Below are 18,067 nucleotides of genomic sequence, written 5' to 3' on the forward strand. Positions count from 1 at the left end.
TCAGAGAAAATAATGGGTGAGATGGCGCATATAAGGAATGAAATGACACAGCGCCCATTTCGGAATGGGAGGGCTACTCCATCATATGTGGCCCTGCGTGTGTGAGCGTGCTTGAGTGTGTGCCTGTGTGTTTGTCTATAGGGGCACTGTGGGTGAGAAGGATCCAACACTTGAGGTTCTGCACTAGTAATGGATCTCTCTAGTATTAGTGCCTACCAAGGCTACGTGTTCAGTAGCCATACCTTGTGTTTCTCAGGTCGAGTCCAAGAAGCCTAGAAAGGACAAACATACACATAGAAAAAAAAACAAACAAAAATGGCAAAAACCTTAAATATGGTACAGCTGCCACAGGTGTTAAAAGACACAACTGGCACATGCAAATGTTATTCACTCTGCCTTTCTCTAGAATGACAATCGATATGACACAGAACACCTGCAAAAAATACACACAGTACTGTGTCAAAATAAGACAGTACCTTTTATTTTTTAATTTTTAGTCAAAATGGGAAGTGAAAGTTATTTGTTCAAATTCAAAGTACAGAGAATCCTTAAAAATTAAATATGTTTTAGCATTTAGTGTGTCTACAACTTCTATCCTTTTCAGGAGACTTGCTTCCAGTTTTTCAGAGACTTGCAGAGATATTATTTTTCCACACCTCCAAAGTTCAGGCTTAGAAGTCGGTTGATTTTTCTGCTGTTCATAATCCAAACAATCCCATTAAGCACCGTTGAGATCTGGAACCTGGGTTGATCCGTCTATCGACAACACAAGCAGCTTATTTGTTTGTTTGCAAGTTTTCTCTTCTCAGATAGGGCTTCTTGACAGCTACACACCCTTTCAGAGCCATAGCATTAAGATGTCTTCTCACAATGGAAGCATAGTCAGAAACACCTGTGGATTTTTCAGATCTGAAGCAAGGGTGGAACTTGATTTTTTCTTCTCTCTTAAAGATGAAAGCTTTGAAAACTCTTCACCTGATGGTGAGTTTGGGTATTCTACCCAGTCTTGCACAGCTGTTAGGAGTCCCAATTTCCCCAGTTTTGAAATGTCAATCTCATGAAAAAATCTCATGAAAATTGAGTGACTTGTACCTAATGGACAATTCTGAACGTTAATTAAATAAATGAAGGGACTCTGACTTTTGCACAGCACTGGAAATAAATATGAATGAATAAATTAAAAGACTTAGTACTTATTAAGCTACTTCATTCAGCACTTTGATAAAGCAATAGGCATTCATTCTGATTATTAAGTCCGGATTAAGGTCTTGTAGTATTTGCAATTACTGGAATCATATTCTCTAATAACAGGATCCACTGATGATGTGTTAGGAAAACAAAGCCACAATACAGCATTATTCAGTATGTAATTCACTTAACTCCCACTAACCTCTTTATGGAAAGTACACGCATGCCATAGCAGATAAAACTACACTGTACATTCCCCACTAAAACTCTCTAATTCCTGATCCTTATCCAGCCCGTTGACTTAATTTTTAAGATCAAGACAGCACAACAGTGAAAAAATCACATTTTTCCAATTAACAGATATAGAATTGCATTGCTTTGTAGAGATGTGACTTGGAAATCAGTGAGGGTGCTTGGACCTTCCAGCATGGCCGCCGGACACTGCAGGTGGCATGCGTGCATGTACAAGTGAAGGGTCATTCGCTCCACAGGCCAGGTGTGCCAATAACCCATCCAAATGCCACAGAGCTAATAATTAACCTTTAACAAATGAATTATGGAACAAAGGCCCTTCCCTTGCCAGGACAGGCAAAGCATGATAAGGGCAGGAGAGTGCTTTATGATTCGGTCAATATTAACTCCATTTATCACTTGAATTCTAATGGAGATGACACTGACCCTGATCAACACATTCATTTAGTCAATATACTATCCATCAGGCTTAGTTACAGAGTGTCTTATCTGGACTCATTCCTCTGTATGACACAGAATGTTTGGATTGGACAGTGATGGGTAGCTTTCACAGCAGCTCTCTATACCTGAGGCACATTTTGTTGAGTCAAAATCAAAAGCCTTTGCTCAGACCGAACTGCTATGAATTTATAAATGGACACATACGTCAATATTTTCCCGACTTGCAACAAGCTGACAACAACCAAGCTCAGCACATGAACGCTACTGTGCGTGATTGTGTTTTATTGTAGCTGTCCTTTCATCCAGTCATTTGGCACAGAGCTAAAAAGAGAGAAATAAAGGCCGAGAAGTGGGACGTGGGGTTGCAAATGAAAACTGGCAATTGCAGCAAAAAGCAGTGATAACTTGTTCTCCCAGGGAATTATTCAAACAAGTATCAACTAGCCCACCAAAGTCTTTGAAATAGCACTTAGTTAATTGGAACAGACTGGGGGAGGGTTCTCTGAAGCACTTTTATCCTTAATACAGTTATACAACATCTAATAGAAAAAGAAACTCTGCAGGATTAGGGCTGGCATACATATAGACAACAAAGACTCAAAGCTCGTCTGGCTCACGGTATCGTAGATTAAAAGAGAATGCTTTGTTTGGTATAGATTCAGAGCATGTGCTCTATTGCACTGGCTTGACATCCACAGTGCATGTATTGATCTCATGATTCCTTCATTAGCAGCCTGTCATAGGGTCATCAGAGCAAAAACCTTGTGATGTTTCTGGGCTTGTTTTCACTTTCTACCTTTCTACATGATAAAATATTCACAATCACACAGCCTCCTTAACCTGACCCTATGTGACACACACATTAGGTGCTGATACCACTCCAATACTAGGCACCTAGCCCTGCAAACGCAGCCTCAAGCAGCAACCCCCAAAGGCAACTTAAGCTTATGTAGTGACCGGCTAGTCTAAAAACAGCTCTCCACGGGTCAAATGAGAGAAAAACAAGATCTTAATTGGGTTTGTACAAGTGCCCTTGAGGCATGGCGAATGTGGATGAGCGCAAGTAAAAAGGTTAGAACAGAGTACAGCAAACGCTGTCCACTTCAGCGGCATTTAGCACTGATATTCATGCCTGACCTGCCATTAGTGAGCTGCTGATAAGAGACTAGGGTCTTACAAGGCAAGCACTACTCTAGGCTGAGCACAAATGGAAGTGCATGGTAAGCTAATGTTCCTAAAATGCTGCACTGTTCTCCTGGAGTCATGCTTCAGGAGACCGTTCAAGAGTTCAAATCTATTGAAAGGGCAAACCACCCACTTTTTATTAACCTAATTTTAAAGTTGGGCTATGGGACAAGCATAGATCATGATATTGACAGTCATTTTCACAGCACAATATGTACCACAATGCACAACATGACAAAATGCACTAGCACAACAGTACTGCCACACTTCAATGGGGTTTGAAAATAAGCACACAATGATTTTTGTTATTAAATGCAATAAACAAACTTAGAAGGGACCTGAGGAAAAATCTGAACTATAGTGAAAATATAGTGAATAAAATAAGTATAATACCATAATGAGCTGACATTCAAGGAACTTGTTACTATGCAGTTTAACTGATCTCAGAACAATGGACTCATCATGGAATGTGTTTGTGGGACTATCTGGATCATAAGAAGCAACGTCTAAGACTGTACTTTGATTGTGTAGAAAAATTTCTTTGAAAAAGTGAAAGTAAGCCTCATGAAAAAAATGAAAGATTTAATAAAAGCAAACAATGAATACACTAAATACTGAAAAAAAGATGTATTATATTTAGTTGTTGAGACTTCTGTGTAATTTTCTGTTAATTCCTTTTGATTTGATGAACTACTACATGGTTGTTTTGGCTGGAAATAAATGAAGAGTGATCTGTGACTTTAGAACAGTACACTACCGTAATTTATCACAGTAACACATATTGCCCACATTTGCCCATAGCACAATGCCTCAGTGTAGTTTCATTTGTAACTTCTGTATTGCTGTTATATACAATCACATCTACACATGACAAACAATTCAAAACAACTTTTATATTAACAGGTAAAGTATCCCTTTAAGCTATTTTACTCTGGCTTTGTGTAGAAGATAAAGATCTTTTCCGATATCAAAGTGTATGCTCTCTGTGTCTCACAGGGCTCATGCAATAACCATGGACAATCTTCCTCCCATGCTTCCAGGCAGAACATAAAGTAAGGAGAAAGCAGGAGCCTTTTCATTATTTAGCTGGTTTGTCTATGCAGATAAAGTGCTTCAGTCTGTCAAAGATAAAGCACTGCCAGTTCACCTCATCTCCTAAGGTTCCTGTGCATTTCTGACTTCTTTTGCCACTCTAATATTGTGGTAGGCAATGCTAAACTCCTATGAAGAATTCCAGATCAAGACGACCGTAGCCATGGTGATAATGACCCATATTGATATACCAGTTTCCACTCTGAACACAATGTTGTTGATTAAACCATTACAGGCCATTCATATTCAAATGGAACCATATATATATATATATATATATATATATATATATATATATATATATAATCATCTGAATGGATATTTGAACAGGAGGCCCAAATGGCTCATAAATACTTTCTTGAGAACATTTAAAACTGGCTATTTCCATCTGGGTTTGAAAAGCAGAGCTGCCTATACCAGAGCACAAATAAAGCATTTCTCCTCTTTTAGGAAAGGGTTACATGAAAAAGAAAACAAGAACACTCTTAATTCCTGGAGAGTGAAGAGAGTGTTTGGCAGGAGAACCATGCAAGGGCTCATAACAAGATTATCTTCTTAAGATAGCATAGTATGACTCTTTAGCCCCATAGCATTCCTCAGGCTTCTAGAACCCTCAATCCATGGTAATAATCACACAAACTGAATGGGAGAGCAAAAAAGAATGAGCCGGATGTAGTGTTCGCTAATACTCAGGTCGCTGCGGAACTGTGCCTGTGATACTCTCTTTCAAAGGGCTGATCTAGTTGTTATTTTCTTCAGGCATTCTGATAGGACAATCTTTAGAGGAGAAAACGCAATGGACAGCAACCATCACAGGCTTCAATAAAAGCATAACAATACGACTGAAATTGAATTTCTTGCCTCTGACACCAAATACTGGCCTGCCAGGCTGACTGAGGAAAAATATTGGAGAAAATAACAGAGGATGCAATCAGGTTGACTATTGTAAAGTAAATCGCATCTCTTCAGGTGATGGACCACAGACTTAAATATGAGGTATATCTCATGCCTGCAGTCCAGACCCAAAAAACTGATGCCAGTGGCTGCGGTCAAACAGGTCTCTAACTGGGCGCTTTCAGCAGCTAACACGATCCAGCAGGCCTAGAGCTGGCTCCGACACATCAGCTGTTCAATTCAACGTGCTAATCCCCATGCAGAGGGATGGAGAGAAACATTTTCTATCATTCACCAACAGCTGACGGGGGGGACAGAGGGAAGCCATAGAGGTGTTGCATCTCAGATAAGCCTGGTGAAAGGTGAGGAAAGAGCCTGCAGAATGACCATGTGTATTCATCTCTGCAAAATAAATAAAGAAAGAAATAAACAAGCCCATCTCTAAAGTTATCAGCTCTGGTTCTGTACAGCTGTTGCTCCAGGCCTGTGCCTTAAAGCAGTTCTTTAGATAAGCAGGTCGACAAACCAATCATCACGTTTAAATGCAACCAACAATTAGCTTACTAGAAACGTCGATAGAGACCTAGGTTTAGAATTAGAGGGGTGGACACTAACTGCAGAAAACATTCCATCATCATTTCTGCGAGAGATGGAAGGAAAAGAGGAATTTGGTTCTGTGCAGAGCTGAATATTGATAGGAGCATTTAGCCGACATGGCTTGATGCCATTTGACTGAGTTATGATGAAAAATGAAGGAATGGAAACGGTCCATTTCAAGGCTGCTAATTAAGCAGAGTGGCTGAAGTGTGCAGAGTGGAGCATATTTATTGCATAGCAGTGAAAAGTGTCCAACACAAGAACACAAGGCTACTAGAGCCTGACCGACATGAACATTTTGTGACCAATACAGTTTTTTTTGGAGCTAAAAAGTCAGAAAACTACCAGTAGTTTTACTTAAACAGTGCTTTAGACTGGCTTTACACATACAACTACTTGCCACTTGACAGTTACACAAATACATTTTTAACTGCCTTTTATGCTATATGAAAATGAAAAACATAATATAAGTTCTTTTTAAAATTTAAATACAGTTCCTTGTGCTCTGTGGAGAATATAAAACACATAACACTGCCCACTGTTCTCAGTGGCTGTCTAAGTAGAGGGAGCAGGGTAAGGGTGTGGTTATTATGCCACAGTGCAGATATTTTTCACTTTCAATATTATAATTTAAACATTGACTCTTTCACTAAAGACTTAAACTCAAAGCCTGTCTCTGAATATCAATGCAGCCTGTTAGCTTAACTGTACGACAAGCTTACTGTAATGAGGGCAGTACACGGTGCAATTAGCCCTTTTGTCATAAGCTTTCATATATGAAAGAGCAGCTGTGATGGGAAAAGTAGGAAAGCTGGGTAAATGGGCAAGCTTTTGTAAGTGGGATGGGATGCTTGCTTGATGTGACAGAACCAAGCAAGAAATCCAAGCAGCCTGTAGAATCATATTCTTTCTCAGACTGTGCATAAAGCAGTTGGCAAAAAAAATATGTCTTCTTTAAGTTGGAAGGCTGGACCCCCCTTGATGAATACAGATAGAACTGAGAAAGAGGAGGGAGATGGGGAGGTGGTGAGATGTGAAAACTTCACAGGAAACAACAGACAATGATAGAAATGTACAAAAAGTTATACAGGGAGGAAGTGGAGCTTCAGGTGTAGTCCTCCTTCCAAACTGTAGTTATTCCGTAACTCCACATGTCAAATACGACTGCTAGTTCTCACTTGTCAAACTCAAATAAACATCAGAAACTGAAAAAAATCTTAAATAAAATAAATGATGCAGTATAGCCAGTGTCACTTAATTCCTTTTAGGCTTGTTTCTATTAAATATCTCTTTTGTCCTTCAGTTTTCTTTATAGTGTTTTTGTTTGGTTGTATCATGCTGTCCTCTTGCTAAAGGTTCTAGTGCATTTTACGTTTTCATTATTGTAACAATGATGTCGTTTTGTGTTCGAATATACAATTTCAGGCTATTTTATTGTGTTACATATATGCTGAGCAAGTCTTGCCAAATTTAAATGCAATCTCTACAGTGTAAAATCATGAAATGCAATGTACACATGACACTTTTCCAAAGCAACGTGTCGAAATGAAAAGCAACGCTTCTACCACATACTTATGTGTCACTTGGACTCTTTACTCTTTAATACAGTACATGAAGATTTAAATTTAAAAAAACAAACAGCCTAATTTAGGTCAGAGTTGAAAACAATCCACCTTGAAATGTAATCAAAGCACAGCTACACTGCTTTCCAACATGCAGTGCTGCAAACATATATGCCTGATTGAAATGCAATCATGACGAGTGAAATGCAAAGTACATATGTGATTTATACAGTGACACGGAAAACGTGCTGTGCATTGATTACATTTCAAGGTGGATTGTATTTAATTCTGACACAAATTTAGCACTTAGTTTTTTAAATGCAAACCCTCATGTGTTGTTATTTAAAGAAGAGGCGATGTGAAAACAATGTCATAGAGGTTAATCCACATGTCACATAATCCACATGTCACTGTGAAAAAAAATATACTATATGTGCATTGCATCTCACTTTTTTCCAATGCAGTGACTGCATTACCACAAATTCCCCTCTATACTCATAAGTGAGCAGGTGATGTCACTGTGGACAGAACAATATTGGACAATATTATCAGCTACCATTCCTCTATCACAGCTACTCACTTAGATGGCTCCATGCTTAACAGATGCACGCCCAAGGGCCATGCTAACATATTAGCACATCAGAAATTCAGGTGTGTTACAATGGCCTTCTTGCTCTCTGTTTGTTTGTTTAGCACTTTCAACCGTACAGCCAAACCTACGCTGTCAACTCTAAAAAGGCACCTAGATAAGCGCTGCAAATAGAACTGACAGTTCTCTGCACATCCTTGAAAAGAGCAGCATTCTGTTCCTCTGACCTTTCATTTAACTCTCTCATAGTCTTTTCATCAAATCTTTAGAGAAATACAGCCTTACCAACTCTATAGACTTACCAACTCTGCAGACTATAATTCACCTGACCTATCTGAACTCACATTAAATATTCTGTTCAGAGGTGAAGAAGACTTTCCTTAATGTAGTCCAATGGATACAAGCATTGAATATTAGGCTGTATAATGTAGAGGAAAGTTCTTTATTGGCACAGTGTTTTATTCAATATTCAGTACTGAGGCACTCATACTCCACCACTAAATTCAAAAGGACCCTGGCCTGACCCAGGCCCTTTGACCCTCCCCCAATGCCCTCAAACACAGTACCTGCTCTCCTTCACTGAAAACGCGTCGGCCGAAGCTCCACACGATGCTGGGGGTGGGGTCCCCCGTGGCCTCGCAGGTCAGCGTTATCTGTTCCTCCAGCTCTGAAGCCGTCTGGTTCTCCAGGTATGTGATTTTGGGTTGCACTGTACATGCGCGCAAACACACACACACACAATGGCTGACTCAGAATGGAAAGCTGCAACCATTCTCAGAGTGCTAAGCAGATATTGATTACCATGTGAAATTATTGAGCCTGCTCTATCCTGGCAAATACAAAACTCTGGCCTAAGCTTGATAAGTTGGAAATGTCCAGATGAATATATTTCACTTACATGGTGCTTTTTAAAATGTAATCACCACGTTGTCGTGTTTCTTATTCAACAAAAGGAGAGCCACTTTACAGGATGCTCTTTAATAAACTACTTTAATGAGATATAATTTTCAACAGATCTAGCTTTTATTCATCTTCTGCTGTTTAATCTTTTAACGCTGTTACATGTAGGAACAGAAGAGAAAGACAATATTTCACATCACAAGATAAGAGCACCATGGACTGACGGGTGCCAGGAAACTTGCTTAGGATTGTAACCTCGATTGTTCCTGGTGCTTGATCTCAACTCATTTGGATTCTCCTGTCGCTACAGGAACACTCAGGGGTGATTGTCTGTCTCTTACCAAACACATTGAGGCTGACCTCCTCTTCTTTTGCTCCTGCTTTGTTGCGGGCGATGCAGAAGTAATCTCCCTCGTCCACTTTCTTCACGTCTTTGATGGTCAGTTCTGAGCCATCTTCATTCAGACTGTACTTTTCATCGGGCACCAGCACCACATTATTACTGAGAGAGAGAGAGAGAGAGAGAGAGAAAGGGAGAGAGAGAGAAAGGGAGAGAGAGAGATGGAAAGAGAGAGAGGTGGGGATAGAAAGAAAGAAAAAGAGGGAGTGAGAAAGATGTTGGAGATAGAAAAAGAGACGGGGAAAAAGGAGAGAACAAGGTAGGGGATAGAAAAAGAAAGACAGAAAGAAAAGAGAGGTTGGGACAGAAAGAAACAGAGGGGGGAGAGAGATAGAGAAAGATCGGGGATAGAAATGGAGAGAGAGAAAAAGAGGGAGGTGGAGAGATAAAGAGATAGAAGAGAGAAGGGTGGGGGACAGAAAGAAAGAGAGACAGGGTATAAAAAGAGAGAGAAAAGAGTGAGACAAATATGGGAGAAAAAGAGAGAAATAGGTATGGGATAGAAAGAAAGAGAAAGACAGAGGGAAAATAAAGTGTTTGGGACACAAAGAAACAAGAGAGAGTAGGCAGAGAGATAAAGAGAGAAGAGAAAGATCGGGGATAGAAATGGAGAGAGAAAAAAGAAAGAAGTGGAGGGATAAAGAGAGGAAGAAGAGAGAAAGGTGGGGCAGAAAGTGTAGGACAGAAAGAGAGAGAGAGAAGTGAGAAAAGAGAAAAGGTGAGCGAAAGACAGTGTGAGAGGGAGAGAGAGGGAGCAATAGAGAAAGAGAGGGGGAGTGCGATAGAGAGTGAAAGAGAGATAGACAGAGGAAATTCTCACATCACTGAGTTTCCTTTCTGGTCTTCACGCTCTCCCTACCTCTGCAATGTCATGAATATGTTTTTCTCTCTTCTCTTTCTACCCTTCCTTAACACTTGGTGAACAAGAAAAGGGCTGCCATGAAATGGATTGCTTCTTCTCTTGTATAGATTCAGACCAGAGCTGCCAAACCTCAAGCTAGGGAGTGAGAGAGTACATGCAAGCAAAACTGAAGAAGAAAGAAAGAAAGGTTGATTTGCTTTGTCACCCTTCCCTGTCCGCCACTGTGCTCTCTGTGCTCCGAGCCAGCACAGCAGCCATAAAGAATGTCCGAAGGCCATAAAAATCAAGTTGATTTCTTGTGATGTGCCTCTTGGATGAACACTCGCCTCTCTCTCTCCAAACCGTGTCTCTGTGCGACATTAAATCAGTCGCGCAAAGTCTGTATTCAGTCCCTGATCCCCCTCTCGGCCGTTACAGCAGTGATTGTGCGGACACCCCAAAAACGACAGCGTTAGTCTCCGGAGAGGGAAATAAATAAGCTTTGTGGGGAGCGAGGCTGAGAGCTGATCTGCTCCTCTGGTGTGCTCTCCCCCTCAACTTTCATTCTCCACCTTCTCTTCCCCTGCCAAAGACGTCACTAGTGCTTTAGGTCAGAGTCATGTTGAAGGCTGTCAGATGCCATGGTTAACGGCGACTGTAAGGATGAAATCACGTTTTTGCCATCCACAGTGTTGTCTATTCACAAGCTTCAATAATGCTGATGCCCCTCTGCCCTGATCAGAGGAGACACTCACCACCATCAATGGGCCAATGGCCAGATTTGTCTATGAGCTACTACAGAATGAATGCTGTAATAGAAGAATATAACATTTTTACAGCAACCATAACCTCAACCTCATATGGTGGTCAAAGTGTTTTTAATTATTAATTGATATTGTCTTCTAGCCTATAATAATATAATAGATAATAATCACATTTAATGTTTCTGGTGGTCTGCCATCAGCAACTACCAGGCATTTTCAAAAATGATCTGAAGACAGTGTTCTTTGTGAACATATGTTGGTAATGTTTATTCAGTTTTATCTGAGAAAAACATTACAGTGCAAAAAAAAACTTCTTGTGGCTAACCTAACAGCATGTTGCTTTTACCAAACATTATGCATAATTAACTACACATATGATGAAGCTTTAGCTTCATTGTTTAAAGGACACTAAAAGTCAAGGAGTATGTAACCTCATCATGGCATTAACATAAACTAATATTAACTAGTACTTGTCATAAACATTTGTATAATCTGTATGTGCCTTAAGTCACTTGCATGTTAATTTCAGGACCTCTTGTATTTATATTCATTTTTATTATTCTATTATTTTCTACAATTAATGTTTATTTTTATGATTAGTGTTTTTTTGTGTGTTTATTTAAATTCACACTTTTCCTGTTTACCGTCTATTTAATGTTATTGTTATACCATGGGGTCTGAGAGTAACGCAATTTCAGTACACTGTATGTCCTGTACATACTGCAGTATTAACAATAAAGCTGACTTGACTTGATAATAAATTATATAAATAATTGTTGACTATATTGCATAGACATGGCAAGCATACTGTATGTTCAGTAGCTTTTTTAAGTACCAAAATGCCTGTGTGTTACTGTTTCTGCATGAACTGTTGTTACTAAAGTGAACACTGTTATAGAAGTAAAATGCAGTTGAATTCTGTCCATGTAGCAGGGTGCCACTTACTGTGTCCATGTAACAGTGGGCTCTGGGTAGCCATCAGCATAGCATGCTAGTGTCACAGCCTGCCCGATATCCGCAGTGGCATTGAGCTCAGCATAACGGGTCCTGATAGTGGGCAGAACTAAGAAAGAGAAGGAAGAGAGAGAAATGTAAGTAACAGCATGTATATTGACAGCAAATGCAATATAACATAAGCATACAGTCATATGCAAAAGCAGCTCGTGTCAGATTTCGTGTTTTGTTGACTTAAGTGAAAATAAGTTAATATATCAAGAGGGAACAAACTTAAATATGTAAATTTTCTGCAACTTTTATGCACAGTTCTATTTACAACCCCAATTCCAATGAAGTTGGGACATGTGTAATACATACAGAATACGATGATTTGCAAATCCTTTTCAACCTATATTCAATTGAATACACTACAAAGACAAGATATTTAATGTTCAAATGCATAAACTTTATTGTTTTTTGCAAATATTCACTCATTTTGAATTTGATGCCTGCAACACGTTCCAAAGAAGTTGGGACAGGGGCGTGTTTACCACATCACCTTTCCCTTTAACAACACTCAATAAGCGTTTGGGAACTGAGGACACTAATTGTTGAAGCTTTGTAGGTGGAATTCTTTCCCATTCTTGCTTGATGTACAAGCATCTGTTTGTATCCGTTACAGAATGATGTCAGTTTTTAATGCAGTGCCACCTGAGGGATCGCAGGTCACAGGCTTTCAATGCTAGTTTTCTGCCTTTCTGCCATTTGAACATTAAATATCTTGTCTTTGTAGTGTATTCAATTGAATATAGGTTGAAAAGGATTTGCAAATCATCGTATTCTGTTTTTATTTATGTTTTATACACGTCCCAACTTCATTGGAATTGGGGTTGTATTTGCTGTGTTTAACATTTTAAAAAATGTTAAATGTACCAATAAAATACCTACAGTAAATATACAGTAAATAATATTTCATAACTTTTGCACAGGTCACATACTGTGTTTTATTATTTGTCATTTGACCAGGGTCACCCAAACTCGCATAATGACTGTGCTTTTCACCTGCACAGACCAACACCAGTCAGAGGCTTGGACAGATCTTTTTATCACTATTTTCCACATTGTGCAATAATAGTAGAAACGTCAGAACTATAAAATAACAATTATGCAGTGACCACAGAACTGTCATATTTTAGATTCTTCAAAGTCCCCTAATACTGTGATATATCTTTGCACAGTCTCTCAAGCAGCTTCAGGAGGAGCCACCTAGGATGCTTTTCCAACACACTTAAGTTCCATATGTGATGAGCCCTAGCTGATAGCTGTATGACTATAAGTGGGGGAGAGGGGTGTCTCAAGTAAAATTAGAATGTCTACAAGTTTAAAAGCACTCAATCAGTTGTGCCCAATCTTCTGATTGCTACTGTAGTGCATAGCTGATACTAGTATCGCAATTATATTCCTGAATATATATTTTCTGACTGTAGTTCAGTGACTGGTCAATCAAGACATGATTTAAAAACTAATATATATATATATATATATATATATATATATATATATATATATATATATATATATATATATACTCACTGGCCACTTAATTAGGTACATCTAGTAAAAGGTTGAACTCCCTTTTACCTTCAGAACTGACTTAATGCTTCGTGGCATTTAAACAAGGTGTTGGAAACATTCCACAGAGATTTTGGTTGGTTATTTGAGTTACTGTTGCCTTTCTATCATCTCAAACCAGTCTGCCCATTCACCTCTGACCTCTCACATCAACAAGGTATTTTCGTCCACATAAGTGCTGCTCACTAGATCTTTTCTCTTTTTTGGACCATTCTCTGTAAACCCTAGAGATGGTTTTGCATGAAAATCCCAGTAGATCAGCATTTCTGAAATACTCAGACCAGCCCGTCTGGCACCAACAACCACACCACATTCAAAGTCACTTATATCACCTTTCTTCCCCATTCTGATGCTCAGTTTGCACTTCAGCAAGTTGTCTTGACCACCTCTACATGCCTAAATGCATTGAGTTGCAGCCATGTGATTGGCTGATTAGCTATTTGTGTTAACAAGCAACCAGATGATGGTAGGTGGTGGGGAGCTAATGACATCACAGACAATATCAGCATAAAGTGGCCGGTGAGTGTATATGTATATATTTACATAAATACCTTGATTAGTCAAAATGCGATTGGTTAGAGAGCTCATTTGGTGAAGCCTTCCATAATATCAGTACTGGAAGTGTTAACACTGATTAATAAACAACACATTCTGCAGTGTAAAAGACAGACCAGAATGTAAGAGTTCATGAACACGGTTGGTGGCTATGCAGGAGACTGCGTCCTCACCATTGACGATGACCCTGATGACCCTGAAGTCGATCTCTCCCCGGGCCATGATGCGGCCCTCGCAGGTGTAGTCTCCCTCATCCGTCTTCTTGATGCCGCGGATCTGGAGGTGGTTGTTGCTCAGGACCTTGAAGCGCACTGCAGGTTGGAAGGAGCAAGAGAAAAGATGCAGGGATGCGAAATGAGTCAGTAATTACTCTTGAGTGAGATAAGGGGGCCACGTTAACGAGCCCCTCATTACACACTGGGTGGCTGAATGAGACTGTATGACACTTCAAGTTTGGAAAAAAAAGCACATTTACGACCCTCACAGCAGCACCACCTATATTTCAGCCCTACAATAAAGTATGCATAAAAAAATTGCTGTCACTGGTAACCCTACAGTTGTTGCAGTAAAACAGTAATGACACACCAAGAATGGGAGAGTAAATTGCCTGTAAAAAGGCTTTGATGAAGTTAACCCTTTTGTACCAAGGCATAAAAAAAGTGATTTCTGCCTTTAATCTTCTGCTTTAAGGGCACAGCCAAACTAGCATCTGCAGGCAACATTTCACAAGTGGAATTTTACTTATTTAGTGCCGTGTGCCGCAGTGATCGTTTTTATGTGTCAGACTTCTGGAGTAAATACATTTTGTGAGTGAAACTTTGTGTCAAGTTCAATCTTTGACATGCAAATTTCCTGGTTATAAAAAACACATGAAAGAGCAGCTGCATGATTTGTTGTAGGCAGTGTGTGAAATACCCCCTGGTATTCAGGGGCTCCCATGGATGGCTGCTAACTCACACGCCACAGTGGCGCTGATGCTAGCTTCAATGACAATAAAATGTTTGGTTTAACAATGTTTCTCCTGACAATGATCTTTTCTAGTTTGGTAATGCACTCTTCCTCACATTCACAGAGAACGTACACATCATATCTTGTGCTGTTGGATTGAGAAATGAATAACAATTCAATTCCATCAATCTCTTGGGAAATTCGACAAGTTTTAAGATTTACAAATATGTTCCAGCATACTGTGAAGTTTTTCAGAGGTATCACAGGTATGGTTACAGTTGCTAGGCTATGAAGGACCAACTGGGTGAATCAATTTGCCACAGCATCACCCTGAGGCAGACCAGTGCTACATCACTAGTTAGTTAAAAATACAAATCACAGAAACTTGATGATTGTGGGAGAAGCTGCTAAACACTGACCTTTCCCTAAACTTGTGTATGAGCATCTGTTTTTCCCTAATGGTGGCATAATATAATAAGTTTATTTTCAGAAATTTTATTTTGAGACATTCAGGGGGTCCAAGAGGTTAATTAGAGGGTCCCAGACCCCTGAGGATAGACAGATGGCCACATCTTGGTTGTAGGTGAGTTAGTCAGCTTTCTAACTGATATATTAGCTTTGTAACTAACTACAGCTATACACAAGCATAGTCCTCAGAGGAAAGTGTGTCCATTTGACAGCCATCTTGGCAACGCTGCCAAGCAGTTCTTTCCAGTCATACAAGACCAGGCTCCGTTCTCTTTGAATGGGAAGAGACCTAAAAACTTTAAAGGCCAAATTATTGTTTCAACAACATATTTGAAATCTGATTAAAATTTTAGAAATAGGTTGTAGTGTTTGGCTCAAACAACTCAGAAAAACTGACAGAGCTTTTCCTGCTCATGGCTTAACCAGTCAGCTGAGTGACCTCTTTATTGAAGAGAGAGATTTTTTCTGTAAACAGACATGTTATGAGACATTACTTCTTATTAATTTTCCACACAGTGACCTATGTCCCCTCACAGCTGTCAACAATATTGTCATGTCATAGGTATCTGATATAATTATGTTTTTTTTATTATTTATGGTTAGAGAGTCAAAGTTAGAGAGAACTACACCAAAATTGAGGATTTTTGTTTGACACTGAATCTTCTGGATCAAACAACAAATATCTATGGCTGTGGACTTCTTCCTAGAGATCTACCTTTCTGAAGGTTTCATCTCTAACCCAAATCACTAACACACTGCATTCAGCTAATCAAGAACTTCTGAGGACAATAATGAGGTGGATCAGGTGGGGTTGATTAGGAATGGAGCTAAAGTCTGCAGGAAGGAATATCTCCTGGAACATGCTTGATGCCCACTGGTCTAGGGTGACCATGATTTAATAACATGAATTCTCAAGGTAGTGATGAAATGTGAAAAACATGATCTAACAAAATTGCAAATTTAGTCTCACAAACCACCATATTAAGCAAAGGAGCATATGAAAATAAGTTTTTGTTGTTAACATATTCAAAACAAACCAGTAATAAGCCCTTAGTATGTATGAATGTAAGCACATTCACAGTAAAGGACTGTGTATTCTCAATACAGTGACAGAAAAAAAGTAGCACAGAAAGCTCCAATTCCATGTACTCTTAAATTTCACCATGTCCAACATAGACAAGCAGATACACAATCTAATCAGATTTTAATGACGTAAATGGAACATTTCTACAGTCTCTGAATGTATCATCAGTAAGATGCTTGGTAAGATAGGGTTAACTGTAGCAATGTGGAAAAACATGTTATTTACATATTGCAGTTCGGGTTTCGAGCTCTGCTACAATTAGTGGTTTTGAAGTGAAAAACACATCCACTAGCAGGCCCCGGAGGTCGTGGCTGGCAACACACAGCTGTGGTCACTCTCTCTTCCAGCGGTGTGGGAAGGACGGAGCGCTCGCAGGTTAAAATAGGTCCATCCAAATGAAGCTAAACAAAGCTAAACAAAAAAGCAAGAGCTACGCTCAGCAGCATGCTTGCAGTGGCTTTAGATGAAAACATCATAGCCTCGGAAAGCTTCTCTCCTTGACAATTTCTATTTCTCTTAATAAGATGGGGAGCTTCAATTTCACGCTGCTTCCTCTGTGTCAGAGCGGCTGAACCTGCAAGCATGCGGGCTGTGCTCAATGCACATGAGCGAATAGGGAGGAAGAACATGTTGACAGGGCGGACAAATAAAGATGAAAATGAGGAGGGGAATACGAAAATAAGGGTGAGAGAGAGTGGTAGATAGAAACAGTGAGAGAGTGGGCTCTATCTTTGTGGGTGTGCAGCGACTATCGCGTATAGAGCTACTACATATTGCTATTTTTGTGACCTTGGAATGCAAATGTGTGCTTTGGTCATTTTGTCGGTTGTGCAGTGGTGGGAGTCTCGGCATAACAGAATGAGCGCACCATAGAAATGAGGCTGGGCAGGACAGGGTATTGGGATTCTTGTCCAAATTTCAGTCACTGTTATAATAACCTCAAGAAGCCCATCTAAATCCAGCTCAACATCTCAACTCAGTACAATCATTTGAGAAGTGTCTGATTCCAACGAGGCATAAAGTTTATTCTGAAAATCTGCAGCAATTGGTAGAATATAATAGGTAACAGCTTTGGATCACTTAAACTGTTGTGTCTGTGTAAATGTTAAATTACAAGGACTGTTTGACTTTGACATTATAGCTTATTGTCCCTCAGTCCAAACATTTTTATGCCCTCTGCAAAAAAAAAAAATCACCTTTAATCTTGTCAACATATCTAATATTTCTCATAATGAGTCTGTTGTAAGAGTATTGCAAGAGTATGATAAGGTTCCCAATCCCTGATCTGGAGATGCTATTCTCTGTACATTTTCTCTACCGACCTAAACCAGCCAATGAGGCACCTGTTAATTAGCTAGAGGTGAACAGAGGCAAATCAAGTGTGCTCAACAAAGCACAAGAATGTGCATGGTGTTGGGTCACCAGGACTACGATTAGGAACCCCTTGTTTACAGTATTATACAAAAGTCAATGTCAATGTCAACGTCAATTTATTTATAGAGCACATTTTACACAACGCTAGTTGACCAAAGTGCTGCACAAATACAAACATTAAACTACAGTACTAGTAAAACAATTTAAAAGAGACAAAACAAATTACATAAAAGTCATGGAATAGTAATGAGCTTTAAGACTAGATTTAAAATGTGACAGAGTGGGTGCTAATCGAATCTGCAGTGGCAGCTCATTCCACAGTTTCAGGGCAGCCACAGGAAATGTTCAGTTCCCCCCTCTGTTTC

The 18,067-nt window shown here is 39.5% G+C and overlaps 1 protein-coding gene across 14 annotated transcripts in view; it reads right to left on the reverse strand.

Moving 5' to 3' along the window:
• ncam1a (neural cell adhesion molecule 1a) overlaps positions 1-18,067 on the reverse strand; it is a 244,826-nt gene that overhangs the window by 66,562 nt on the left and 160,197 nt on the right. For 7 of the 14 annotated variants that reach the window (XM_017719838.2, XM_017719843.2, XM_017719840.2 and 4 more), the window contains exons 5-9: positions 14,002-14,139; positions 11,651-11,768; positions 9,042-9,202; positions 8,367-8,509; positions 243-272 (exon numbers count right to left, since the gene is read on the reverse strand). In XM_017719838.2, the coding sequence (XP_017575327.1) occupies positions 243-272; positions 8,367-8,509; positions 9,042-9,202; positions 11,651-11,768; positions 14,002-14,139 (590 nt within the window). The remainder of the gene's footprint in view (positions 1-242; positions 273-8,366; positions 8,510-9,041; positions 9,203-11,650; positions 11,769-14,001; positions 14,140-18,067) is intronic. The other 7 variants (XM_037546124.1, XM_017719841.2, XM_017719845.2 and 4 more) reach the window with 1 other exon arrangement.

Source organism: Pygocentrus nattereri, chromosome 16 (genome assembly GCF_015220715.1).
Source record: "Pygocentrus nattereri isolate fPygNat1 chromosome 16, fPygNat1.pri, whole genome shotgun sequence".
In the NCBI taxonomy this organism is placed as follows: domain Eukaryota; kingdom Metazoa; phylum Chordata; class Actinopteri; order Characiformes; family Serrasalmidae; genus Pygocentrus; species Pygocentrus nattereri.